Source organism: Oncorhynchus kisutch, linkage group LG2, assembly GCF_002021735.2.
Source record: "Oncorhynchus kisutch isolate 150728-3 linkage group LG2, Okis_V2, whole genome shotgun sequence".
Taxonomy (NCBI): Eukaryota; Metazoa; Chordata; class Actinopteri; order Salmoniformes; family Salmonidae; genus Oncorhynchus; species Oncorhynchus kisutch.
Genome location: NC_034175.2, coordinates 9966942 through 9994362, shown reverse-complemented (window position 1 = coordinate 9994362; position 27421 = coordinate 9966942). Strand labels below are relative to the sequence as shown.

Below are 27421 nucleotides of genomic sequence, written 5' to 3'. Positions count from 1 at the left end.
GTTCAGGAGGAATGGACCTGGGAGGAGATTCTGGATGAAACAGGACCCTGGACGCAGGAGGGGGAGTATTGCCGTCCGAAGGAGGAGATAGAGGCAGCGAAATCGGAACGGCGATATTACGAGGAGTTGTACCAACGAGACATGCATGAGGCAGCACACAGGGCGATTGGCTGAGTCAGGTTGGAGACTTGAGCCAACTCCTCGTGCTTACCGTGGGGAGCGTGACTGGTACGCAGTGATACGCACGGTGTCTCCATTTCGCATTCATAGCCCGGTGCGTTCTATTCCAGCTGTCATCAGCCCGGTGCCACCTGTACCGGTCCCACGCATCAGATCTCATCAGATCAACTTTGCCAGAGTGCTGAAAGATCTGATAGAACAGTTGTTTTTGTTGGGGAATTTCTAATGTATTATTTAGAGAATGTTTATATTGATCTTCAAAAATGTCTATTGTATGTTTTCTATTCAATGACAATCTGCAGTTTAGGAAAAAAACAAGGACAAATTGTTTCATCTGTGATGTAACCATCAGGTTTTTAATTCACACCTTGGAAAATATTACAAAATAAGATTAACTGCCTTTTGCCAAGTGCTATAAGGCTGAAAGGGATCGTATTGGACTGAAAATTCAGGTTACACCCACACACACCTGTAATACACACATAGGTAGTATAGCCATTTTAAGTATTTCCAACTTATATGGACTTCAATGTACTTGGTCACTGCATAGATATAAAAGAGGGAGGGATGCATGCTTGCTCACACAACAGGACCATACTCACACACACCCACACAGTAACAGAGAACACACATGTGTTCACACAAACAATTATCCTTCAAAAAGCCCAAGTCCAGAGTCATTAGGGAGTTCAATGAAAAATGTGCAATTTTCTTTAATCTAAGGAGTTTAGGGACACAAAGAGTACCAGGTCCTGTATGCTGCTTTGTACCGTCATAGTAAAGAGCTATAGTGCACGTGGCAAGATACCATTCACAATGTTTCCAGCCCGGACCTAAAGAGAGAAAGTTACCGACTTAACATGCTTTATGGAACCAAATGATTGTTCATCAAAAAGGCACGTTAAACAAAAACCAAAGTACATCTCAGAAGTGGCACCATTTTTCACATTCTCACCCCCGTTACAAAACAGCTCTTCCTTCCCTCGCACTTCACTACAGTGGTATCACAGCATTAAAACACAGTTGAGGAAACACCCCTGAAAGATGTATAGTTCCCAATGTTCAATGGACAGCACTGCTAAACTAGCCTAATAGAACCTTGTCCTTTGTTTAGCTCTCCTACAATACAACTACACTGGGACATTTGTCTATCTGTGATGGAAAAGTATCCACAACGACATTAGTGAGACATACCAACGACTGGGAAAGGATTGAACCAGTTTTGTAACCGACACAGTCATAGGGACAGAAGTGAAGTGATACACATGTGCACACACCCAGTTCAATATAGTGGAAGTCTGTGCAAAAACCATTACAGTATAGGTAATGATCTGAGACTAAGTGTCTCCCCCTGCTGTCCAATAACAGTATTGCAGTCCCAACGCCAGAATGGGGGAGATACATGAATTAAGACATGGTGGTTTGTTAATGGAATGAAATTGGTTTCTGCCTCCACTGAATCATCACATCACACCTTTAGTAATGTGTTGTACGTGTCAGGTATATGTTGCATAGGGGCAGGCAGTGAGTATATCTCCCAAAATGGAGGTAAGGACATCTGGGGTGCTTCTGTTGTATTTCAACCAACACGGATATAGAAAAACAACCAAGGACCAGTGTGAGTGGTATTGTATTATCAGCGCAGTACATTGCTTTGGATAAAAGCATCTGTTAGACTTAACATGTACAAAAACATCCTTCAAGGATAAGTACATTAGATAAGACACACAGTACAAACTTTCTGCAGTCAGACAGGCAGACAGAGAGACACACACACAGCATTCAGAATGAAAGCGCAAACTAGTGTAGTACCACTAATCCTAAAACGACAAAGTACTGTCTGTAAAAACAGATTCCCTAAAACAGAAGGCAATGTTTTGATTCAGTTTTTCATTTGCTGAATTATGTGCTTTTTAGCTCATCATAAGAGACACTCGTCATTGGTTACATGGACACATTTAGACATGCGTACATGCATTCACACACTCACATTCTGTCCAGGGATAAAAATTAAAACAATCAAATTCTACGTGGGTCGTTCCACGAAATAAGTGCCTTTTGCGTCCTTTTGATATTTTAAGTACAAAATTGTGCACCAATACTGAATTTTAAAAGCGTTATATTTAATGAAGTGGCCTTTAATATAGACCACATGGAGAATTCAATAAATATATTTTTTATATGAATAAAGACTTGCTAACGTGCCAAAATTCTGCATTTGACATGTCCCTCTGACTTCAAAGAAGATTAACATTTCTCCATCATTGTAAAGCCCTAGTCATTCTGTTGCTTTGACAGTCATTTCTGATTAATATTAATTTAAAATGTGATTAGTCATTCATTTAAGAAAAAAATAAACCTTTCCCTAATTTTAAGCGCAACCCGGTTAAGTGAACTGAACTCGTTTTAATATGGTGAAACTTTTAAAATAATATTCCTTTTTAAATAAAAATAAACATTGAACATCTACTAGTCCAAATAATTGAGTAAGAGCAGTTGAGCTGGTTCTTCTGAAAACATTTCTGGTGTTTTGTGGTGGAAAACTGAGCGGGCCGAGCATAACCCTGTTAACCACAGATAACTAGGTTAGATAATTGTATTATTTTGTGAAGTGTGCATTCAATTGCCCCTCCCTGTTGCACACAACAAGCTTACATTTCCTTTGCCACTAGGGGATTTATGGCCAATTTAAGATGAACTTGTCAACCTTCTTACTATATTTGGCACTTGCTAGTCATTTAAAAAAATGTAACCTTGAGATGGGAAAGTTGAACATGTGATCTTTATGACTGTCTAAAGTAGGTGAAATCAACAAATAATACACATCTCAAAAGGCACCGAATTGGTGGAACGACAGACTTATTATTTCAAACAAATGATTTATATTACATGCATTCCTCACAACTAAAATAAATATAACATGTAAAATCAAGCTTCTGAAAACCACTAAACCAACTCAGCAGCTTTTGAGGTTCTTATTTTTTTTAAAGGAGACAGACTGAGGTTATTTCCCTGTGTAGTCCTTTTTCAGTACTACAACATTGTAAAAAATAAAGGCAAACCCAATCAAACCTAACCCACAGCCAGTCTAACAGCCACTGTGCAGAATACCTAATACTCTGTTAAAAAGTACAGCAGCCAGGGTTTTTTTCTGCATAGAAAAGACTTGGGCGGGCTGCCTAAGTGCTTTTCCAGGCCACTTATGTAAAAAATAAAAAAGACTCAAAATGATGATATATACAGTACCAGTCAAAAGTTTGGACACACCTACTCATTCAAGGGTTTTTCTTTATTTTTTAAACTATTTTCTACATTGTAGAATAATAGTGAAGACATCAAAACTATGAAATAACACGAGTAACCAAAAAAGTGTTAATCAAATCAAAATATTTTAGATTCTTCAAAGTAGCCACCCTTTGCCTTGATGACAGCTTTGCACACTCTTGGCATTCTCTCAACCAGCTTCATGAGGTAGTCACCTGGAATGCATTTCAATTAACAGGTGTGCCTTGTTAAAATGTTAATTTGTGGAATTTATTTTCTTCTTAATGCATTTGAGCCAATCAGTTGTGTTGTGACAAGGCAGGTGTGGTATACAGAAGATAGGCCTATTTGGTAAAAGACCAAGTCCATATTATGGCAAGAACAGCTCAAATAAGCAAAGAGAAACAACAGTCCATTATTACTTTCAGACATGAAGGTCAGTCAATCCGTAAAATGTCAAGAACTTTCAAAGTTTCTTCAAGCGCTTAGTGGGACTATACTTTTGTGTTTCAACAGGACAAGGACCCAACACACCTCCAGGCTGTATAAGGGCTATTTGACCAAGAAGGAGAGTGATGCATCAGGTGACCTGGCCTCCACAATCACCCGACCTCAACCCAATTGAGATGGTTTGGGATGAGTTGGACCGCAGAGTGAAGGAAAAGCAGCCAACAAGTGCTCAGCATATGTTGGAACTCCTTCAAGACTGTTGGAAAAGCATTCCAGGTGAGAGAATGCTAAAGCTGTCATCAAGGCAAAGGGTGGTTACTTTGAAATAACACATGGAATAATGTAGGAACCAAAACATGTTTAAGATTCTTCAAAGTTTCGATGTCTTCACTATTATTCTACAATGTAGAACATAAGAAAAACCCTTGAATGAGTAGCTGTGTCAAAACTTTTGACTGGTACTGTGTGTGTGTGTGTGTGTGTGTGTGTGTGTGTGTATATATATATATATATATATATATAATAAATAATTTTCAGAATGGGAAAACATTTTCAATTTGTAAACTTAAATTACTAAAATGAGATGTGAAGTACGTAGAAAAGATAATGAACCTATATATATATATATTTTTTTTTTTAAATAAGATCATCTTTGAGAACTAAGCATCACCTAAATAAAAGCTAGACAATCAGGGAGAATCTAAAATTCCCCAAATTATGCATTCAGGAATTTTTGTCATAGCATGGGGGCCACCAGATTTTTTGAATTGGAGAAAATATGCTTTAAAACTGTCAAATTGTATCTCCGTCACATGGCAAAATGAGTAGAATTGCACAAAATTTGCTTGAAACCGCTACATTTTGTCACTGCGGCCAACAGAAGGGCCTCTAAAATTGTCGCTTGGCCACGCCCACCACATAAGCCCCATTTTGATCCAGAAAAGACCCTGGCAGCTATTCGCCATTCTTTCTCAATGTTCACAACAACAGTCTGCTCTGGAATGTTTTCAAATCTAAGCCACTTTTCGGTTCATCTCTTTATCGCCTTCCATCATTGTTCCCTTCTTTCTCATTGGTCCAGTGGTTGCAGGTGGGAAGTGGTGATAGGCCCCAGGGAATGTTCAAACAGGAAACTGGACTGTATGTCTAGCTACCCCAGAATGCCTTGCCCATGGTCCCATTTCTAGACATGACCGGTTGTCTCACGTTTCCAGGAAGAATTTCTATCGTCCTGTTCCCTTTCTCTGTGGACCATGAGAGTTTTACATGGTCTCTTCCTAGCTCTTTCTCTCTCTTTCACATTCAGTCTTATAGGGTACCGTGTGTAAAAGTCTACTTTGTGCTCCTCCTCAGCAGTAGCTGCGTGTCTGACCCTCAGTATGGATGGTCCAATTGGGTGATGGTCCAGGTAAGCTGCCCTGCCGTGCCAGCCCTCTCTGGTTCCTCAGACCCTGCGGCCGCAGCCCCGGCTCGTGGACCACATCTCTGCGGAGGGGAGGGTTGGGGTATTGGCCCAGCATCGGGCCAGGATGGAATGGGTACCGGCTGTACTGGAGGCCTCCTGGCTGGCCGGGGTAGGGCCTGGGGGCCCCCAGCGTCAGGTTGGAGAAGGCTGCAGACGGGGAGTCTGAGGGCTCCAAGAGGGGCTGGCTGGGGTAGCTGGAGGAGCAGGGGTCCTGGGGGCTCTGGATGGGGTAGGGGGGCTCCTGGTAGTGCTGCCATGGGGGGTAGGGGTTAGCGCCAGAGCTCTGGTGCTCTCCCTGGGTAAAGTCTTGGGTCCGGTAGTATTTGAGCACCTGATCGCCTGAGGGCATGACGTCAAAGGCCTGCCTGTACTGGCCCCCGGGCGAGGACCTCCGGAGCGGGTCTTGGCGTTGGAAGCCCCCTGCCCCAGCCCTCTGAGGAGCCCTGATCCGTGAGGGGCCCGGGGTGTAGACATTATAGGCAGGCGGGGACTGGTTGTGCTGCTGGCTGGGGTAGGGGTTGGCAGGGTGCTCCATGGCAGGGGAGGAGCTGGTGGAGGCAGAGGAGGAGGTGACTGTGGAGGGACCCTCAGCCCTCTCCTCCTCAGCCAGCTTCTCTATCAGCAGGGAGGCAATCTCCTTCCCCGACAGGCCCTGGATGGGCTCTGTACTACAGCTGGAGCTCTGGGGGTCTGAGCGGCTGCGGCAGTGGATCCCTGTCGATGTAGACGCTGTGGGAGCTGGGAGGAAGTCGCTCTCCTGGATGCTCCCTGGGGTCGTTGCAGTCGAGTCGTTGTGGGCGGCTGGGCTGTCTGGAGTGGAGGGGGTGAGGCTAACGCTGGTGGAGCCTCCCTGGTCAGGGGCCAGGTGGGGGGAGGACTGTCTCTGGTCCTCTGGGGGAGGGGGGTCGTTTGGCAAGGCAAGAGGTTCAAAATCCTGTGGAGAGTCTCCATCCAGGTCTGTGCTGGTCCAGCTCTTTTGGGCCCCAGTAGAGGGGCTGGGGAAAGGGAAGTTGACGTAGATGGGCTCAGAAAGGTCCTTGGAGGTCGGTCTGTGGGCATGGGGAGGAGAGGGCTGGGATGGCTGGCCCTGGAGAGACTTGCCCTGGGGAGGCTGGCTCAGATTCAGAGGAGCATCCTCTGGCTTACGATAGCACACCTTCCCGTTTTCAAAATAGGGGTGTAGCTGGGAGGCGGTGAGGTCTGTAGAGGCTGACCTGTTGGAGCGGTGGAGGTTGCGTTGGTGCTGGTGGAGCGCCAGGGGAACCATGGAGGAGGAGGGGAGGGGGTGCATCTCACTACGGGCCAGCCGGACTGAGGAGGAGGTCTGGCGCTGGGGCCGGGGGTGAGAGGGGTGATGGTGGTGGGTGGAGCCGTCCTGGGAGTGGTGGTGAGAGTGTCCGTGGGAGAATGAATGGGACTGGGAGTGGGCGGCTGCCCAAGCCCGCGTGGCTTCTTTGGACCAGAGCTGGGGCCCACTCTCCCTGGGTCCACCCTGGTTGTGGTGGAGAGGTTGGGGAGGGTGATGCCCCCGAGAGATGGACCTTTTGTTGGTCTCTGGGTGGGGGGCTGGGCGGAAGTTACCCTCCAGGTCCAGCCTCATGTTCTGGTAGCTGTGGCGGGCGTAGCTGGGGGGGCCCTGCGGGTTCTCAGGCCCGGCAATCTCGTAGTAGAAGTTTTCCATCCTTCCCTGGTCCTCTGAGGTGGAGGAGAGGGGCATGGGCCGGATCTGGGCCTGCTGAGGCGGCTGCTGACCCGGGGATGGTTGGCTGGCTGCGAGGTAGCGGGTGAGGTGGTCTGGAGCTCCACTCAGACGCTCTGAGAAGGCTCTGGCCAGAGGAGGGTTCCCCTGCTGACCAAAGATCCGCCTGATGCGCCCTGAGTCCAGGGAGCGACGCATCTCAGTCTGGGCCAGTGGTGCTCTGTGGGGACGCTCCAGATCCAGGGGCTTAGGGGGTACTTTGGGGCGGGTGGGCTGGAAGGCACGGGCCTGAGTCAGAGGGGACTCTGACTTGGAGTGCAGGAGCTGGGGGTGGGCTGAGGACGGCTTGGACTGGGTGGAGGTTGATTTCTGTTGGAGGTGAGGGGCAGAGAACTGGCGTGAGTAGGCTGGGGGCTTCCTCTGAGACTGGGACTCAGTGGGGCTAGGTCTCTCCCCAGACTGGCCTGGTTTGGGGGGCTGTGACTGGGGCAGCTGCTTCTGGTTCTTGTAGATGGGGCTGGGGGTCTGGTCGTCTCCAGAGGCGCTCCCACCAGACAGCTCCGAGTTGGACGCCACAGAGTCAGACGTCTCAGAGGACAGGGTCCCCGTATCCTGCAATACAAAAAGTATAATCTTTTTACCGCCATACAGTAAGTTACAATCTCTTCATAACAATGACAGTTAAAAAAAGGAATCTAATTTTGCCCAGGCAACTGTAAACATTGTGCTTGTTATGGTTAGGAAATGAAGGCTCTGCTGAAAATGACCTGACAGCACTGCTGTTGCTCCAGCACAGTCAAAACAACATATCCACCACTTAGAATTTACCACAGTACAAACGGATACAGTTTACACAAAGTTACACCCATATAGTGCCACTTACAGACATGTGCACACTCCCACACACCTGTCCTGGAGTCCTCTCTCCCTGGCCGTGTCCTGTATCTGCTGCAGTCTCTGTCGCGTTTCCCTCTCCCTCGGTCATCCACACAGACAGGGGGCGCACTGTGGAGTAGAGCTGATTGGGGTCAGAGGACAGCAGCTCTCCTGCGTCGGCAGACAGGGACCTCTGGTAGCGGGTGTCGGCTGCGTCCTGGGACCGGGACTGAGGGGGGCGGTAGGGGGGCGAGGCGCCCTGTCTCAGGGCCTTGTTGGCACTCTCAGCCAGGGCCAGGGCCATGAGGCGTGCTGGGTTTTTTGGAGGGGGAGGGGGAGGCTGGGCGAACAGGGGGGGGCCGGTGGGTCCCGTATTACCTGTAGAAGGGAGAGGAGGGTTAAATTACATGACTATGGTCTGCAGTAAAACCTCAAATCATCATTGAAAACAAACACATTTTTGATGATGATTATAAATCAATCAACTAATACATTCAATCAATCAAACGTGTTGGCCGAGTCCATTCCTGTCTACTCACCCTGTCCTCTGATCTTGGCCTCGGGGCCCAGTTTGCTGCGGATCTCCTGCTGGCAGCTCTCCGTCAGCTGGAAGTCACATGACCTCAGCAGCATGGAGATCATCTGAGGCGGCTGCGACTGGGAGGGGCCGCTGCTCGGGATGCCAGGCTGTAATTCACCAGCTCGCCCGCCAATCATGTCCAACACCTACAAGGGAGAAAGTCAAGTCAAAATGTATCATACAGAGTATATAGCCAATCCTGAGATACAGAAATACAGGGACAGCAGTGACAGAGGGAGGAAGTACCTTAGCTGGGACGCTGATGGATACAGGGTCAGAGATGTCTAGTGTAGGGGACTTGGGGGCTTTTTGTGAGAAGGCGTTCACCATCTTCCGGGTGAAAGATCTTCTCTCTGGCGGGGGCTGAGCAGAGGTCACAGGTGTAGTGGGCTGGCCCTGGCCTTGACTGTGTGAGGTACTCAGGTTGGCACCCTCCCCTGATTGGCCGGCAGATGGGCTGGTATTGGCCGGTCTGTGTTGACAGAACACCTGAAGGGGCGGGGCTGTGGCGGCAATGATCAGACTTCTCCTGACGGCCGCATCCGATTGGTTGAGCACCGAGTCGGGGTCCTCTGTGATTGAGCGCTGGCTGCTGGAGTGAGAGTGTCCTTGGTGGCTGAGGCAGCGGTAGGGAGGGGGCGTGGCAGTGGGCGGGGACTCCCTGCCACCCGCGGTGACTATGCTGCTGCCCAAGCCGATTGGTCCGTCCTCCAGGAAGGTGGGGCTGAAGTCAATGACGTCCTCGGCCATCCAGGAAGCAGCCGGGTCCTGGTTGGAGAAGTCAGGCAGCATGTAGATGCCTTCCTCGTCTTCATCCTGCTCATCGTCTCCATCATCCCTGGGCCGGCGGTCCTCAGGCAGCAGGCTGTCATACGAGCGGCTGGAAGGCAGGCGGGACGGGGGGCGCTGGGGCAGGTGCTGGGGGTCCATGGAGGCAGCCAAAGACAGACCGTCACTGCTGGAGCGGGGCCGCCGCAGACGGATAGACTGTCCTGAGAGAGCGAGGAGGAGAGGTAGGAAAAAAACGGAATAGTCAGGGTTTAAACTAGGGCGTCTCTGTAGTGCTCAGTGACTAACACACAGCTCCACCAGCTCCCAAAGGACCCATTCTACTCCGACTGTCCCAAAATCACTCAAACTATCATCACTGCTTCCAGACATATTCCTGGTCTTCCACAGCCTCCCCCAAAAGAGAAATCGCATACTCTATACTTAACGGACAAGAAGAGAGAGGCTCTGCTATCGATCAGTCTGCGAGGACTTAACCTGCTGAGATGAGTATCAGTATTAGCGTCAGTGAGTTATGGCCTACTGTGGTGTACCTGCTCCACTGTGCTGTGATGATAAGGATTCCTCACTCTTAGCTGAACGCAGGGTCACACTGTCCACACGACAACCTGCAGGAGAGACCAGGGAAAGAGACAGCCAGAGAAAGAGATCTGTCATACAAAGAGGATCAAAAGGGGTGATAAACTGTGGAGTTAGTATTTATTTTCCATCCAGGTAAATTGACTGAACATAACCCTGGTGTATGTGTGGTCCAAATCAGACATGATACAGTGCCTTGCGAAAGTATTCGGCGACCTTGAACTTTGCGACCTTTTGCCACATTTCAGGCTTCAAACATAAAGATATAAAACTGAATTTTTTTGTGAAGAATCAACAACAAGTGGGACACAATCATGAAGTGGAACGACATTTTTTGGATATTTCAAACTTTTTTAACAAATCAAAAACTGAAAAAAATGGGGCGTGCAAAATTATTCAGCCCCCTTAAGTTAATACTTTGTAGCGCCACCTTTTGCTGCGATTACAGCTGTAAGTCGCATGGGGTGTCTCTCTATCAGTTTTGCACATCGAGAGACTGAAATTTTTTCCCATTCCTCCTTGCAAAACAGCTCGAGCTCAGTGAGGTTGGATGGAGAGCATTTGTGAACAGCAGTTTTCAGTTCTTTCCACAGATTCTCGATTGGATTCAGGTCTGGACTTTGACTTGGCCATTCTAACACCTGGATATGTTTATTTTTGAACCATTCCATTGTAGATTTTGCTTTATGTTTTGGATCATTGTCTTGTTGGAAGACAAATCTCCGTCCCAGTCTCAGGTCTTTTGCAGACTCCATCAGGTTTTCTTCCAGAATGGTCCTGTATTTGGCTCCATCCATCTTCCCATCAATTTTAACCATCTTCCCTGTCACTGCTGAAGAAAAGCAGGCCCAAACCATGATGCTGCCACCACCATGTTTGACAGTGGGGATGGTGTGTTCACGGTGATGAGCTGTGTTGCTTTTACGCCAAACATAACGTTTTGCATTGTTGCCAAAAAGTTCAATTTTGGTTTCATCTGACCAGAGCACCTTCTTCCACATGTTTGGTGTGTCTCCCAGGTGGCTTGTGGCAAACTTTAAACAACACTTTTTATGGATATCTTTAAGAAATGGCTTTCTTCTTGCCACTCTTCCATAAAGGCCAGATTTGTGCAATATACGACTGATTGTTGTCCTATGGACAGAGTCTCCCACCTCAGCTGTAGATCTCTGCAGTTCATCCAGAGTGATCATGGGCCTCTTGGCTGCATCTCTGATCAGTCTTCTCCTTGTATGAGCTGAAAGTTTAGAGGGACGGCCAGGTCTTGGTAGATTTGCAGTGGTCTGATACTCCTTCCATTTCAATATTATCGCTTGCACATTGCTCCTTGGGATGTTTAAAGCTTGGGAAATCTTTTCGTATCCAAATCCGGCTTTAAACTTCTTCACAACAGTATCTCGGACCTGCCTGGTGTGTTCCTTGTTCTTCATGATGCTCTCTGCGCTTTTAACGGACCTCTGAGACTATCACAGTGCAGGTGCATTTATACGGAGTCTTGATTACACACAGGTGGATTGTATTTATCATCATTAGTCATTTAGGTCAACATTGGATCATTCAGAGATCCTCACTGAACTTCTGGAGAGAGTTTGCTGCACTGAAAGTAAAGGGGCTGAATAATTTTGCACGCCCAATTTTTCAGTTTTTGATTTGTTAAAAAAGTTTGAAATATCCAATAAATGTCGTTCCACTTCATGATTGTGTCCCACTTGTTGTTGATTCTTCACAAAAAAATACAGTTTTATATCTTTATGTTTGAAGCCTGAAATGTGGCAAAAGGTCGCAAAGTTCAAGGGGGCCGAATACTTTCGCAAGGCACTGTATCTACCTGCATGTGAGGTGGCGGGCTGGAACAGGGAGCTGATCCTCATTGGTTTACGTTGCCCCGCCCCCAGGGGCTTCCCGATCGCAAAGAACGTCTTCCAGCTCCCTCCAGCTGCCTTCCGTACCTTCAGCCCTCTCTTCCTCCTGTAGGGGGAGGAGAGAGAGAGAGAGAGATTTAGGTGGGTGAGACTGCTAAATCAACTGCATGTGATAGTGAAACTACAGAAACTTGCATGGTCTGGAATAAGCCTGGCTTCCCACTCACCTGTCGACAGGGTGGTCCAGCACGGTGTGGAACTGGCCCTGGAACTGGACTGGCGCCCCCTGGAGGAGCAGAGGAGCCTGTGTCCTGGCCTGGGCCTCTTCTAGGGAGAGCAGCCTGGCGGACACAAAGGACTTGGGCCTGGTCAGAGAGTGCCGCCCTGCAGGCAGAGACAGGACAGTTAGTAATAGGTAGAGGGTGGGAGAGTGAGGAGGCATCGGTGACGGTGGCCAAAAGCTTTGTTCCAAATGAGATCTTATTCCCTGTATAGTAGTGCATTACCTTTGGCCAAAGCATAAAAATAAAAAGTGTACTATATGGGAAATAGGGTGTCATTTCAGATTTACCCAACGAGAGCGAATAAGACACAGACACGCTTGCAAATCAGAAATCACATGGCGTTAACAACACAAAGGGAGGGAAGGCTGAGGTATGCAGAGGAAGTTGGACCGTTTCATTTGAAACTCCCAGTTAAAGAGCAACCAAAGTAAAACAGGACACCCGTCAGGGGAGAGCAGGGCATGGGTCATCACACAGGATTGACATCTAAACAAATATGTATTATAATGCAATTAACAGAGTACTGTAACAGTGTCTTATAGGGCAATTCCATGTCAGGAAAGCCCAAAAATATTTCTCCCACATTAATAAACTGCAATACAATTTTTCACATTAAAATTACTCAACATTAAAGTATTCATATTAATATTTCAAAAGTACCCTTTTTGATTTAGCATATTTTTTGGACATATTGTTTGGAACAACAAGTCAAACATTATTCAAATTGGAAATTTGACCTGAGTCCGTGCTCTGCTACTTTTGAAGACTTGACCATTTTATACATAAAAACTGACAGGTCATTAAACAATCACATTTAGCAAATCACCTGCAGAAGGAGTTCAATTTGAATCCATTTTCCCATTCACTGGTGGGGCTCACATCATTTATCAGAACTTCAAAAATAGCAGAACGTTGGAAAGTTTATGTACTTGTATAGTATATAGTTTAAAACAATGTACAAAATGTAAATGGTATGAGATATTCACTAATATGTTTTATGTTGAATTAATATGTTAATAAATAATAGAATATGTAAAAATAAATAAATAATCATAATCTCGACATAATCCATGTTTTAGAGCACACTATCATGTACCGTTCACAGATCGTAGGGTCTTTTTTCCCCTCAAATGTAAAAACCATATCAAACAAACAGTCATCCTCCCAATTAAGTTTCTGTGAGAATAGTTAGAACAATCAGACAACCAAAATATTTGTTGACTTTCCTGGCATGGATCTGAGTCTGAGACACAAAGCAAGCATCTAACTGAGCCCTGGCTGGGACGCTGACAGAAACTCTTCAGCTGGAGAAGCACACAGATACTGCTGATCTGTAGACAATGAGGTTAAACATTTTAGCTATTGGGCCTATTGATTATTTAGCTAGCTGACAAGACAAAACAGATCATGGAAGCTGGGAATAATCAATGCAACATTGTTTTTTTACCTGGTGGTTCTGGCTCAATGTAATCCTCTTAAAAGAAACATCCACAGCATTTGTGACACATTGATCAAAACAACGTCTATTCTTTAATATTTTGAGCAATACAGCACAAAACAACCTACAAGTTACTTTAATAACTATTTAAAATGACAAAAACAAATATTGGAGTAAACACAAAATGTAACCGACCACATTTACTTCAAGATGGGATGAATTGGAACCAGGATGGAAGTTTATTGCCTATTCAACTGTCAATACAACCGAAAAATAATGTGAGTTCACGGTTGACCCTGAAGAGACACTGGGTTTATACAAACATATGTCAGCATGTGCGCACAAAACTTGGCTATATTAAATTCTTGTTTTTAAAAAATCCAAATTGGTAGTTACAGTCTTGTCTCATCACTGCAACTCCCAAAAAGATGTATATTTGAATTTAACCACAATATTTGTTGTATTATTTGTTCTGTCTTTTCAGGTCGATTAAACTGAAATTGCAACCAACTTTCTATGGCTTGTTTAAAAACTAAAGATATTTTGGAGATTGTTTGAAAAGGAAATAATCTAAAGTGGGCAGGTGTAATCTGAATAAAGGGAAAAAGGCCCTTCTTGAACATAGGATGAGACATTCGCACCAATTTACTAGAGAACCAGTTTGGATTTAAGTATAACTCTTGTATGACTGATGCCTTTAGTGAGAGGTCTAATGCTTTAATATTTAATCATTTCTGCTTGGCTATACTTACTATCTACTGGAAAACAACAGACAAAAGCCCAATAGGATGAGACATATTCATCATGAACTCTTTCTTGTGCATATCGTAGAGATCTCAGGACAAAATGGGTCACACAGAAGCCAAAAGTAGACCAAGCCTAAACTAAACCAATCAACGCTATAGAGCGCTTGTAAGCATCCTACATTGAGAGAGAGAGAAGGCACGGACGGTCAGAACATGGAGTAGTGTCGCCTCGCTACGGTGACTTCCAAAAGAGGATGCCTGGGGGCCTAGGGACCTCCTCACCCCTGGCCTCCTGCAGCCTGGTTCTCTGGTGCTGCAGAGACCTTACACTCCAGCTTGCCCGGTGCTACGAAGACACACAGCTCTCGCTCACTGTCTGCTGCTGCTGCTTCCATTCAACTTGGCATACACTGGTTGAATCAACATTGTTTCCACATCATGTCAATGAAATTACATTGAACCAATGTGGAATAGACGTTGAATTGAAGTCTGTGCCCAGTGGGATGGCTACATCATCAGCGTGGCTGAGGGCTCACTTTATGTCAAGTTTTCAGTTTTATTCCATATTTAATACTGATGTTAATCAAGAGTAAAGAACAAAATGTTGCCAAATATTGTACTACTTTTTGGAGCAAATGGATACAGTGGAAAAATCTTTCCATGCTTAATTCACTTATATTACTGCCATTTTAGACTAGTCATACACATGTTCTACTGTGCTGCGAGGCAAGACAAAGAGTGCAATGAAATATTAGTATCAGAGTCATTCAAGTAGAGTTGCTTTCATAGACTTACAGCATTTGCGGGGTAAAAAGCGGAGGACAGCGGGCAGTGGTGACAGTTGTAATGGCGGTAGAAGTGTCATCCATTATATACAGTGCTTTAACCAAAGCTCTCCATTTAACCAGACACCTAAAAGCATTAAGTAGAGGATAGAGGAAGCCTGGCTGGCTGAGTAGTAAACCTAGTTACTGTAGGTACTAAAAAGAGGCTTTGAGGCTCTGAGGTAAATGCTCTGTGTGTGGCATTGATAACACAAAACCACAGAGCTGATACAGAGAGGACAGAGGGAGCACTCTGAAGGAGAGAAGACATTTTCAGTCGAATCCTAACTTGAAATCAACACACGTCACTGACGATTGCCGACTGATGCAAATCATGTATCGATTTCAATGGGAAATGTGTTTTTCCACACAAATGGAACTCAAGTTAGGAAGATTGTGTCCAGTGAGCGTTAGAGAAGCCAGCATTGGGGTTAGGGTGATGTGCATACCTGTGCCTGTGAAGCGTCCTACAGAGGTGAAGGAGTCACTGAAGAGCACGTCCACGTGACCGAGGAGAAACTCCACCACCACAGACTGGATCCGCACCTCCTTAAATGGGTCAGCACCACTCAGACCCACCGCCTCGATCTCCATAGACCTGCCACGGAGACAACACACAGCCACACCAGGGTCACCTCCAGGATGGTTTTGCAGACAGGAATGTCATGAATAGAGCTGACATGATTCTTCACTGTGCATGTCAGAGGCACACCTGTTCTAAACGATATATTTCTATGTGAACGATCCCCAACGCACACATGTAGGTACAGTAGGTAGGCATAGACACACACCTGAGCAGGTTGGGGGCCCAGACGATGGCCAGGTTCTTGATGTGCATGCTGGTCTCTCCGCTGCAGGTGGCCAGACCAGCCAGGTGTCTAATGAGGTACTCCAGGGTCCTGACAGGGAGAAAGAGAAAGACAACATTAGTCCACAATCTGGGATGGCTGTGTATACCTGTAGTCTCTGTCTCCATGGCTGTGTATACCTGTAGTCTCTGTCTCCATGGCTGTGTATACCTGTAGTCTCTGTCTCCATGGCTGTGTATACCTGTAGTCTCTGTCTCCATGGCTGTGTTGTGTATACCTGTAGTCTCTGTCTCCATGGCTGTGTTGTGTATACCTGTAGTCTGTCTCCATGGCTGTGTTGTGTATACCCGTAGTCTCTGTCTCCATGGCTGTGTATACCCGTAGTCTCTGTCTCCATGGCTGTGCTGTGTATACCTGTAGTCTCTGTCTCCATGGCTGTGTATACCTGTAGTCTCTGTCTCCATGGCTGTGTTGTGTATACCTGTAGTCTCTGTCTCCATGGCTGTGTTGTGTATACCTGTAGTCTCTGTCTCCATGGCTGTGTATACCTGTAGTCTCTGTCTCCATGGCTGTGTTGTGTATACCTGTAGTCTCTGTCTCCATGGCTGTGTTGTGTATACCTGTAGTCTCTGTATACCCGTAGTCTCTGTCTCCATGGCTGTGTATACCCGTAGTCTCTGTCTCCATGGCTGTGTTGTGTATACCTGTAGTCTCTGTCTCCATGGCTGTGTTGTGTATACCTGTAGTCTCTGTCTCCATGGCTGTGTATACCTGTAGTCTCTGTCTCCATGGCTGTGTTGTGTATACCTGTAGTCTCTGTCCCCATGGCTGTGTATACCTGTAGTCTCTGTCTCCATGGCTGTGCTGTGTATACCTGTAGTCTCTGTCTCCATGGCTGTGCTGTGTATACCTGTAGTCTCTGTCTCCATGGCTGTGTTGTGTATACCTGTAGTCTCTGTCTCCATGGCTGTGTATACCTGTAGTCTCTGCCTCCATGGCTGTGTTGTGTATACCTGTAGTCTCTGTCTCCATGGCTGTGTATACCTGTAGTCTCTGTCTCCATGGCTGTGTATACCTGTAGTCTCTGTCTCCATGGCTGTGTATACCTGTAGTCTCTGTCTCCATGGCTGTGTATACCTGTAGTCTCTGTCTCCATGGCTGTGTATACCTGTAGTCTCTGTCTCCATGGCTGTGTATACCTGTAGTCTCTGTCTCCATGGCTGTGTATACCTGTAGTCTCTGTCTCCATGGCTGTGTATACCTGTAGTCTCTGTCTCCATGGCTGTGTATACCTGTAGTCTCTGTCTCCATGGCTGTGTATACCTGTAGTCTCTGTCTCCATGGCTGTGTATACCTGTAGTCTCTGTCTCCATGGCTGTGTATACCTGTAGTCTCTGTCTCCATGGCTGTGTATACCTGTAGTCTCTGTCTCCATGGCTGTGTATACCTGTAGTGCGGTGGTGGGAGCTGCTGGATGACATCATGTACTTTCACCATGCGCTCGTCGTCCGTCATCTCTCCCATACAGTCCTACGAAGGAAGACCAGGGAAAAAACAGATGGCAAGTTTAGCCTTTGACAATAGACAGCACTTTCAGTTGGAGGGAGTTGTGTTGGGTTACGGCCATGTACTCACAGCAAACTTGTCGTACAGCTGGTAGGTGAGCAGGGGGTTGGGCAGCTCTCTGAAGTAGAGTTTACACAGGGACCCCACACAGTGGATGTCCTGCATGTACATATCCTTGGTCAGGTCTGGAACATTCTCACTGTCAAACTCATGTCTGGTGGGGAGAGAGAGTGTCAAATAGGGTTGAATGCCAAAAAAGTATTGCATATTTGCCTATATGTACAGTAGGGCAAAAAAGTATTTAGTCAGCCACCAATTGTGCAAGTTCTCCCACTTAAAAAGATGAGAGGCCTGTAATTTTCATCATAGGTACACTTCAACTATGACAGACAAAATGAGGAAAAATTTTTCCAGAAAATCACATTGTAGGATTTTTTATTAATTAATTAGCAAATTATGGTGGAAAATAAGTATTTGGTCACTTACAAACAAGCAAGATTTCTGGCTCTCACAGACCTGTAACTTATTCTTTAAGAGGCTCCTCTGTCCTCCACTCGTTACCTGTATTAACGGCACCTGTTTGAACTTGTTAGAGTTCAAACAGGTGACACCTGTCCTCAACCTCAAACAGTCACACTCCAAACTCCACTATGGCCAAGACCAATGAGCCGTCAAAGGACACCAGAAACAAAATTGTAGACCTGCACCAGGCTGGGAAGACTGAATCTGTAATAGGTAAGCAGCTTGGTTTGAAGAAATCAACTGTGGGAGCAATTATTAGGAAATGGAAGACATACAAGACCACTGATAATCTCCCTCGGGCTCCACGCAAGATCTCACCTCGTGGGGTCAAAATGATCACAAGAACGGTGAGCAAAAATCCCAGAACCACACGGGGGGACCTAGTAAATGACCTGCAGAGAGCTGGGACCAAAATAACAAAGCCTACCATCAGTAACACACTACGCCGCCAGGGACTCAAATCCTGCAGTGCCAGACGTGTCCCCCTGCTTAAGCCAGTACATGTCCAGGCCCGTCTGAAGTTTGCTAGAGAGCAAAGAATGCTCAGTTGCATCCAAAGAACACCATACCTACTGTGAAGCATGGGGGTGGAAACATCATGCTTTGGGGTGTTTTTCTGCAAAGGGACCAGGATGACTGATCCGTGTAAAGGAAAGAATGAATGGGGCCATGTATCGTGAGAATTTGTAGTGATAACTTTCTTCCATCACCAAGGGCATTGAAGATGAAACGTGGCTTGGTCTTTCAGCATGACAATGATCCCAAACACACCGCCCGGGCAACGAAGGAGTGGCTTCGTAAGAAGCATTTCAAGGTCCTGGAGTGGCCTAGCCAATCTCCAGATCTCAACCCCATAGAAAATCTTTGGAGGGAGTTGAAAGTCCGTGTTGCACAGCAACAGCCCCAAAACATCACTGCTCTAGAGGAGATCTGCATGGAGGAATGGGCCAAAATACCAGCAACAGTGTGTGAAAACCTTGTGAAGACTTACAGAAAACGTTTGACCTCTGTCATTGCCAACAAAGGGTATATAACAAAGTATTGAGATAAACTTTTGTTATTGACCAAATACTTATTTTCCACCATAATTTGCAAATAAATTCATAAAAAATCCTACAATGTGATTTTCTGGATTTTGTTTCTCATTTTGTCTGTCATAGTTGAAGTGTACCTATGATGAAAATTACAGGCCTCTCTCATCTTTTTAAGTGGGAGAACTTGCACAATTGGTGGCTGACTAAATACTTTTTTACCCCACTGTATTTCATGCATGCAGTCAATGATCTATGTAGTCTTAAGTCTTTACAGGTTCAGGGCCTGACATGCAGGGTTAGGGTTAGCATGAGGAGTGGTACCGGAGTTTCTGAATGTTGGAGGAGACTCCAGAGTGCCTGTATATGCCGTCCACCACACCATGCTTCTCTATGAACTCTGAGCAGCTCTTCAGAACCTGTGGAACTGGAGAAGCACACAAAGATCCATGTCACATGTTACAGTAGTACACCAAATGAGACCAGGCTCTCAAGGACACACAGAGATGACTCCCTGAGACTCTAGAATTAGAACTGTAGAACTCTAACTAGGGCAATTGGCCCATTTCATCAACTCCGAAGCACTAATGTGATCCTAAAATGGCATGATTGATTTTAATATTGTACTGAGTTCACTTGACACATCAAAACCGCTCACTCTCTGCAGCCAGCAACTCACTCTTACGTTACTATAACAATCACAAGCCCAAAGATACTGACAACTACTTTACATCCCCAAACGGTTACGTGAGGATAAGTGTGTGTTTTATGTACCGTCCAGTCCTGAGTTGAGGAGGTGTTCTCCCAGGTCGCAGCCGAACACCCTCTCCTTAAGAATTCCTTTCTGTTTGAGCTTCTGCTTGGTGGGTCTGGACTTCATAAAGTTGCGCAGGAATCCCATCAGCTTGCCGTGCTTCTTAGAAACTGTCAGAGGGGGGCGACAGAGAGCTGCTGAGTATTGACACTACAGTGGGAAAGGGAGACTATTGTGGTGGGTGAGGGGTCCATCTCTGTGAGGGGCGTGAATGTTTAACATAAATGTCATCATCGTCATGGAATATAAAACGTGTGAAAAGACATCAGAAAATAGGAGAGTTTAGTGGGAGCTGGAGCATGGACACTAGTAGGAGGCTGGGCCGTGTTCTGGACCAATGAGCCACGACCATCAACATCATTAGAACAATAAGCAGCAGCAGATTACTTGGACGCATGGTGAAGATTAGGATTAAGAACAAGGAAATAACGATTGTCATTGGTCATAATAAACCTGTATCGTCTTCCTCTAAAACAACGACTTGCTTCTCATTTATACAACAAGCTCCATTGTGTTCCTATGATTTATGGGTGACTCTAAAATACATGTACACTAATTCTACTCTAAAAACATCCTCGCCACTCCTGCCATGCTGCATGTGAACAGCCCTAGGCTTGGCTAGTTGTATAAATGGCTATTGTACATTTCCTGGTTGGCTTAAGGGGAAATGTGTGTTATACAGGCCTTGCATTAAGGGGAGAGATGAGGCGTTAGGAAAGATAAGGACGGTGGAAGGACTCTGATTAGATGACAAATGGATTAATGAGAGTAATTCCATTTCAGTTGTTACCAGCAAGTCTTAGGTACCAAGGCTGAGGAACTGAGAGAGAGAGAAAGAGAGAAAGGCAATAGATACAACAGGAAGGCGGTTGGAACACCAGCTAAATACATTGTTTTGGGAGTGTGAAGTACAGAACAACAAAGATATACTGTGGTCAGAGATACAAATATGAAGATTACAAAGATGTTGTGGTGACCACATTAAGCAAGCAAAACAACCTATGGGCTGAGTAATTCTGAAACTATGTAATGTCACGTGATCCGCTGTGTGCATCTGGTTAACACCACAAGGTCATGTATCCTTAAATAAAAAATTGTCGAGAGAAAGATATCATTTTTTTATGTTTACAAGACGAAGATACAAGGGAGAGGGAGGAAAAGTGGCTGTTATATACAGTTCAATTAAATATAATAAGCGATATATGCTGCATGCCAGAAAGAAAAAAAGTAACCATGACAGTTAGTACTGCATGTTGTCAACCTCATTTCAAGCTCCTGCAAAACCTTCGACACACTCTGTGGAGACTAAATACTCATACAGCAGTGATTGGTTGATTGCGTCTGTTTACCGGATGTAGGAGAGGGAGGTCCTGGTGCGTTGGAGTTGGCTGGATCTCCATCTGGAAACACAAACGTCACTCAATACATCTGACATTGATCGGGGGACACAGTGCAGGTGTACAGGACATTCGGAAAGTCTTCATACCTCTTGACTTTTTCCCACATTGTTACGGTACAGCCTGATTCTAAAATTGATTTAAAACAAATATATATCCCTCAAACTACACACAGTACCCCATAATAACAAAGCAAAAACAGCTTTTCATAAATGTTTACAAATGTATTAAGACAAAAAAAAAATAATGAAATCTCACATTTACATAAGTATTTCCGACCGTTTACTCAGTGCTTTGTTGAAGCACCTTTGGCAGTGATTACAGCCGAGTCTTGGGTATGATGCTACAAGCTTGGCACACCCGTATTTGGGGAGTTTCTCCCATTCTTCTCTGCAGATCCTCTCAAGCTCTGTCAGGTTGGATGGGGAGCATTGCTGTACAGCTATTTTCAGGTTTCTCCAGAGATGTTCGATCGATCGGGTTCAAGTTCGGGCTCTGGCTGGGTCACTCAAGGACATTCAGAGACATGTCCCGAAGCCACTCCTGCGTTGTCTTGGCTGTGTGCTTAGGGTCTTTGTCCTGTTGGAAGAAGAACCTTTGCCCCAGTCTGAGGTCCTGAGCGCTCTGGAGTAGGTTTTCACCAAGGTTCTCTCTGTACTTTGCTCCGTTCATCTTTCCCTCGATCCTGACTAGTCTCCCAGTCCCCGCCACTGAAAAACATCCCCACAACAAGATGCTGCCACCACCATGCTTCACCGTAGGGATGGTGTCAGGTTTACTCCAGATGTGATGCTTGGCATTCAGGCCAAAGATTTCAATCATGGTTTTATCAGACCAGAAAATCTTGTTTCTCATGGTCTGAGTCTTTAGGTGCCTTTTGGCAAACTCCAATCGGGCTGTCATGTGCCTTTTACTGAAGAGTGGCTTCCATCTGGCCACTTTACCATAAAGGCCTGATTGATGGAGTGCTGCAGAGATGGGAGAACGTTCCAGAAGGACAACCATCTCCACAGAGGAACTATAGAGCCCTGTCAAAGTGACTATCTGGTTCTTGGTCACCTCCCTGATGAAGGCCCTTCTCCACCGATTGCTCAGTTTGGCCGGGTGGGCCAGCTCTTGGATGAGATATGGTGGTGCCAAACCTCTTCCATTTAAGAATGATGAAGGCCACTGTGTTCTTTGGTACCCTTCTCCAGATCTGTGCCTCGACACAATCCTGCCTCAGAGCTCTATGGACAATTCCTTCGACCTCATGGCTTAGTTTTTGCTCTAACATGCACTGTCAACTGTGGGACCTTTATATAGACAGGTGTGTGCCTTTCCAAATAAAGTTGTAGAAACATCGCACGGATGATTAATGGAAACAGGATGCACCGGAGCTCAATTTCAAGTCTCATAGCAAAGGGTCTGAATACTTATGTAAATAAGGTATTTCTGTTTTTTTTTTTAAATCTTTATTTTTTAACCTGTTTTTGCTTTGTCATTATGGGGTATTGTCTGTAGATTGATGAGGAAAAACATGTATTTTATCCATTTTTGAATAACGTAACAAAATGTGGAAAAAGTCAAGGGGTCTGACTACTTTCCGAAGGCACTGTATGTGATAATGTACAGTAAGTGGGATTTAGTATGTTGGTGTCATAACGTGTGTGTGTGTGTGTGTAAGCCACCTATTTTAGCGGCGGACTGAGGCTTCTCGTTGATGAGCTCCACACACTCACTGGGGAAGAAGCCCACCTAAAGTGGGGAAAGACCAAAGTAACTGAGGATGACAAACTTGGACACACACACACACACACACACACACACACACAATTGCTTACACATAGGTTAAAAAACAAGAGAAAATGAGTTAAAAGAAAAGTAAAAGCTCAGTGAAAATAGAGAACAGTGAAAGAAAGAAAGAGGGAACAAACGAGAAGGGAAAAGGAAGTACAGAAACATGGTAACGTGAGATAGTGAATGTAGCCACCTGGCGAACTGTTGTTCTGCATTCTGGGCGAGAAAGACCGGCGTGTGCGCGCGAGAAAGACCGGCGTGTGCGCGCGAGAAAGACCGGCGTGTGCGCGCGAGAAAGACCGGCGTGTGCGCGCGAGAAAGACCGGCGTGTGCGCGCGAGAAAGACCGGCGTGTGCGCGCGAGAAAGACCGGCGTGTGCGCGCGAGAAAGACCGGCGTGTGCGCGCGAGAAAGACCGGCGTGTGCGCGCGAGAAAGACCGGCGTGTGCGCGCGGAGACCCCGAGAAAGACCGGCGTGTGCGCGCGAGAAAGACCGGCGTGTGCGCGCGAGAAAGACCGGCGTGTGCGCGCGAGAAAGACCGGCGTGTGCGCGAGAAAGACCGGGGTGTGCGCGAGAAAGACCGGCGTGTGCGCGAGAAAGACCGGCGTGTGCGTGAGAAAGACCGGCGTGTGCGTGAGAAAGACCGGCGTGTGCGTGAGAAAGACCGGCGTGTGCGTGAGAAAGACCGGCGTGTGCGTGAGAAAGACCGGCGTGTGCGTGAGAAAGACCGGCGTGTGCGTGAGAAAGACCGGCGTGTGCGTGAGAAAGACCGGCGTGTGCGTGAGAAAGACCGGCGTGTGCGTGAGAAAGACAGCCAGTGGTGGAATTCTCCTGTGATTGTGTTGTGTACCTGGAAGCCATGCTTCCCCCTCCACCAGTTGGAGTCCTCTTTGGGTGGCATATCAATTACAGACAGGATATCTCCCACCTGGAGAGACACACACATTAGACAAAGACATTAAACAACCTCCGACTTCAGACAAATTCTACAGGCAAACAAGCCAGATGACTTCATTTAACATCACCCCCTCCAAAAACGTACACCAACACCCATAATACAGCCTCAGCAGTCAAAACACCAGCCCCAAAACTAAACATTATCCAGACACAACAAGCTGGATCAGGGCATAATGTAGTCCTGCCTGATTTGGCTGAACTCCACTCACACTTATTTCAGATAACAGATGAGAAACAGTTGCCATTGCTCACTGCAAGGAGGACAGGACAGAGAGGAGATGAGAGAGAGAAACAGAGAGAGAGAGAGAGAGAGAGAGAGACAGACACAGAAAGAGAGAGAGCGCGAGAGAGTGAGACGGAAAGAGAGAGACGGAGAAGCGCTAAAATGTGCCTCAGTGTTTGGGTCACCCCATTCCGGGGTGCTGTGGCCCAGAAACAGAAAGAGGAGCAGTATGTAGAGCAGTAGGAGGAGAAGAGGACAGGAATAGACAGAACAGGAAGATGGAAGAAAAAGAGAAGAAAAAGGAAGGTGACAGCCAAACAGAGAGACTAAGGCCCAGACAGAGGTGACATAGAAATCTGAAAACTATGACTGCCACTAATGTAAATCTCATTTGGTTCTGTTTATCCCTGCAGCAGCTCCATACCTCAATGGAGATCTCGTCGCTGGCCTGCGCCGTGTAGCGCTTGATGACATGAGCAGCGGCGATGGCGGGAACATTGAGCGAAGCTTCCTCTTTCAGGAGGAACCGATTCCCACGGTTGTCAATCTGGGAGGAACAGCAAACACAAACCTCTGTTGTTTAAGGAATAGACAGGCAAATAATTACACCATTCTCTCAATATCCCTTAATTATAGTAGTAGGGCTAATGCACAGGTGGTAAGACAAAGCCTGTCTCTCTAGCTGTCTTTCGCTCTCCCACTCTGCTTTGGTCTTCCCCAACAATTGTCTTCTTTCTCTGGCCAATTTCTTATGTTCCGTGTTTTTACAGCTTATTCTCACCTTCACTCTTTCTTTCAACGTCTTTGGGGGAGGGGCAGCCCCACTCTTTCAAAAGAAATGTAAAAAGCAGTACCACTGTTTTATTTTGTATCTTTATTGAAGAGATCGTACTACCGTGTGAAAGATGGGGGAGGGAGAAACAAAAGGCAGTGGGCCAGATTCGAACCCATGCCGACTCTGGCATATATGTGAGCCGGGGTCAGTGGCTGTAACCACCGGACCACACAGGCCCCGCTCTTATGTTTTCTAAAGATACTTTTAATAGTCTCACCTCCATCCAGGTGAGCACAGGCCCACAGTTGAGCTTGTTGTCCACGATCATGGAGAGGCGGCTCAGGTACTCCGACAGCAGCGGGGTGAAGATCTGATAAACAACAAAAACAAACAGGACTGTAGGAGCCGACAGCCATTTACATACATCTACTCCCAGATACCATAGATGAAGACAGGTGACCCAAATATCAACACCTGCTAGAATCAGAGAACAAATGTGTACAGAGACAGACAGGTCACAGACAACCATGACTACATCACCTCGATGAAGGTAATTTCATGTCATTCTCAGAGGTCTTCATGCTAACCTACAGCGGTACCATTGACCTCCATACAGTACAGAAAAACATTCTACAGCTAATTTAGCCAGAATGCTACATAACCCCCTCAACAAATAAGCTCTCCCACAGTCCCCACTCACCTCTACCCTGTCCCCGATCTCGCTGAGAGGTGGCAGGGGCAGCAGCTGGGAGTAACGCCGGTCGTAGATACACTGGTGAAGGTGAGCGTCCAGAGTACGGAACTCCTCATAGGTGCGCCGAACCATCCACGTCTTAGCCTACATCACACAGACAGACGGAGTGAGAGAGCACGCGAGACAGAGAGAGGGAAAGAAGAGGGGACAGAAATATTCATGTGACGAGGAGAGCAAGGAAGGGGGGGGGGAATAAGTCAGACAGGAGGAGAGAGGAAGAGAGAGGGGGAAATATATTCCCACTCTGTCAAAGTGTACGTGTTGGTGTGAATGTGTCTGGGTTAGATATAGCCCTGGCAAGGAGATGTGTGAGTGTGTGTGCACGTGTTTGGCGAGGGTATGTGGCCGTGACCACTCACCTGGCAGGACACCTGCACCAGGAAAACCAGGTCTTTGGCAGAGCCCGAGATCCAGCTGGCATCGCTCTGCTCGTTCGCAAACTGCAACTGAGGAACAGAAACACACACATACTCAAGCATGGGTCAGAGGAACAACTATATGTAACTATACAAAACATACAGCCTACTGCACACAGAATAAGCAAACACACATACAAGGATACTACAAAGCACCCACCCTAGCTACACACACGATCAGGATACATTATATCCAGGGAAATGGCAATCCTTGCCTGGTACCTTTTACACAACCTCCCTCCTAGTCGCCCAAATTCTGCATCTTCTAATAAAGCAGCCAACTAAATCAGAGGAGATCTTTCAAAATGGCTGACAACATCTCAGCCAACAAACAGTATTAACGTTTAATGGACTTAACAATGCAGAGAAAGCTGTGAAAAGACAAGCCTGCTAAACTAGTGACATCAGAGCCATGTGTAGCTAATAGAAAGCCTCGGGTGGAGCCGTAGGACACCCATGGGGTTCTGGTGGCCCGGATTAACAAACAAAATGGGCTTCTACAAACAAGCACAAAAGGAAAACGGTGTGTTTTTTTGTCTTTTCTCTTTTTTGGGGAAGAGGAGGAAGAAGTGAGGGCGGTGTTGAGGCTCCAGGCAGATTAAAAGAGAAGATACTTTAATCTGAAATGAGACAGGCAGTGTTGTGGACCTCAGACCTTCACATCACATCCACTATGACTAACACCTCAGAGAGGGATACACAGAGAGAGACAGAGAGTGAGGGATAAAGAGGAGAGAGACTCAGTGGAGAGGTAGAAAGAGGGGGAGAGGGATAAAGAGGAGAGACAGTGGAGAGAGGGATAAAGGAGAGAGACTCAGTGGAGAGAGGGATAAAGGAGAGAGACTCATTGGAGAGAGGTAGAAAGAGGGGGGGGTAGAAAGAGGGGGGAGAGGGATAAAGGAGAGAGACTCAGTAGAGAGAGGGATAAAGGAGAGAGACTCAGTAGAGAGAGGGATAAAGGAGAGAGACTCAGTGGAGAGAGAGGGATAAAGGAGAGAGACTCAGTGGAGAGAGAGGGATAAAGGAGAGAGACTCAGTGGAGAGAGAGGGATAAAGGAGAGAGACTCAGTGGAGAGAGAGGGATAAAGGAGAGACTCAGTGGAGAGAGGGATAAAGGAGAGACTCAGTGGAGAGAGGGATAAAGGAGAGACTCAGTGGAGAGAGGGATAAAGGAGAGACTCAGTGGAGAGAGGGATAAAGGAGAGACTCAGTGGAGAGAGGGATAAAGGAGAGACTCAGTGGAGAGAGGGATAAAGGAGAGAGACAGTGGAGAGAGGGATAAAGGAGAGAGACAGTGGAGAGAGGGATAAAGGAGAGAGACTCAGTAGAGAGGTAGAAAGAG

At 46.4% G+C, this 27421-nt stretch overlaps 2 protein-coding genes across 4 annotated transcripts in view; both read right to left on the bottom strand.

The window, feature by feature from the left end:
* Positions 1 to 508: 508 nt before the first annotated feature.
* The window catches only part of arhgap33 (Rho GTPase activating protein 33), a 53984-nt gene continuing 27071 nt past the window's right edge, over positions 509 to 27421 (bottom strand). For 2 of the 3 annotated variants that reach the window (XM_031787140.1, XM_031787121.1), the window contains 20 exons: positions 26023 to 26109; positions 25610 to 25747; positions 25187 to 25279; positions 24559 to 24681; positions 23805 to 23882; positions 22846 to 22912; positions 21128 to 21178; positions 19739 to 19888; positions 19289 to 19391; positions 17481 to 17625; positions 17293 to 17375; positions 15828 to 15935; positions 15486 to 15634; positions 11972 to 12128; positions 11711 to 11850; positions 9837 to 9911; positions 8761 to 9506; positions 8474 to 8660; positions 7942 to 8312; positions 509 to 7670 (listed from right to left, as the gene is read on the bottom strand). In XM_031787140.1, coding sequence (XP_031643000.1) covers positions 5244 to 7670; positions 7942 to 8312; positions 8474 to 8660; positions 8761 to 9506; positions 9837 to 9911; positions 11711 to 11850; positions 11972 to 12128; positions 15486 to 15634; positions 15828 to 15935; positions 17293 to 17375; positions 17481 to 17625; positions 19289 to 19391; positions 19739 to 19888; positions 21128 to 21178; positions 22846 to 22912; positions 23805 to 23882; positions 24559 to 24681; positions 25187 to 25279; positions 25610 to 25747; positions 26023 to 26109 — 5478 coding nt within the window. In that variant the 3' untranslated portion in view covers positions 509 to 5243. The remainder of the gene's footprint in view (positions 7671 to 7941; positions 8313 to 8473; positions 8661 to 8760; positions 9507 to 9836; positions 9912 to 11710; positions 11851 to 11971; positions 12129 to 15485; positions 15635 to 15827; positions 15936 to 17292; positions 17376 to 17480; positions 17626 to 19288; positions 19392 to 19738; positions 19889 to 21127; positions 21179 to 22845; positions 22913 to 23804; positions 23883 to 24558; positions 24682 to 25186; positions 25280 to 25609; positions 25748 to 26022; positions 26110 to 27421) is intronic. The other variant, XM_031787131.1, reaches the window with a different exon arrangement.
* LOC116353129 (uncharacterized) lies at positions 15942 to 17286 on the bottom strand. The gene is made up of 2 exons (XM_031787144.1): positions 16859 to 17286; positions 15942 to 16822 (listed from the first exon to the last, which is right to left on the bottom strand). Exons 1-2 carry the CDS (start codon positions 17247 to 17249, stop codon positions 15963 to 15965), a joined length of 1251 nt encoding a protein of 416 aa, XP_031643004.1. The 5' UTR covers positions 17250 to 17286; the 3' UTR covers positions 15942 to 15962.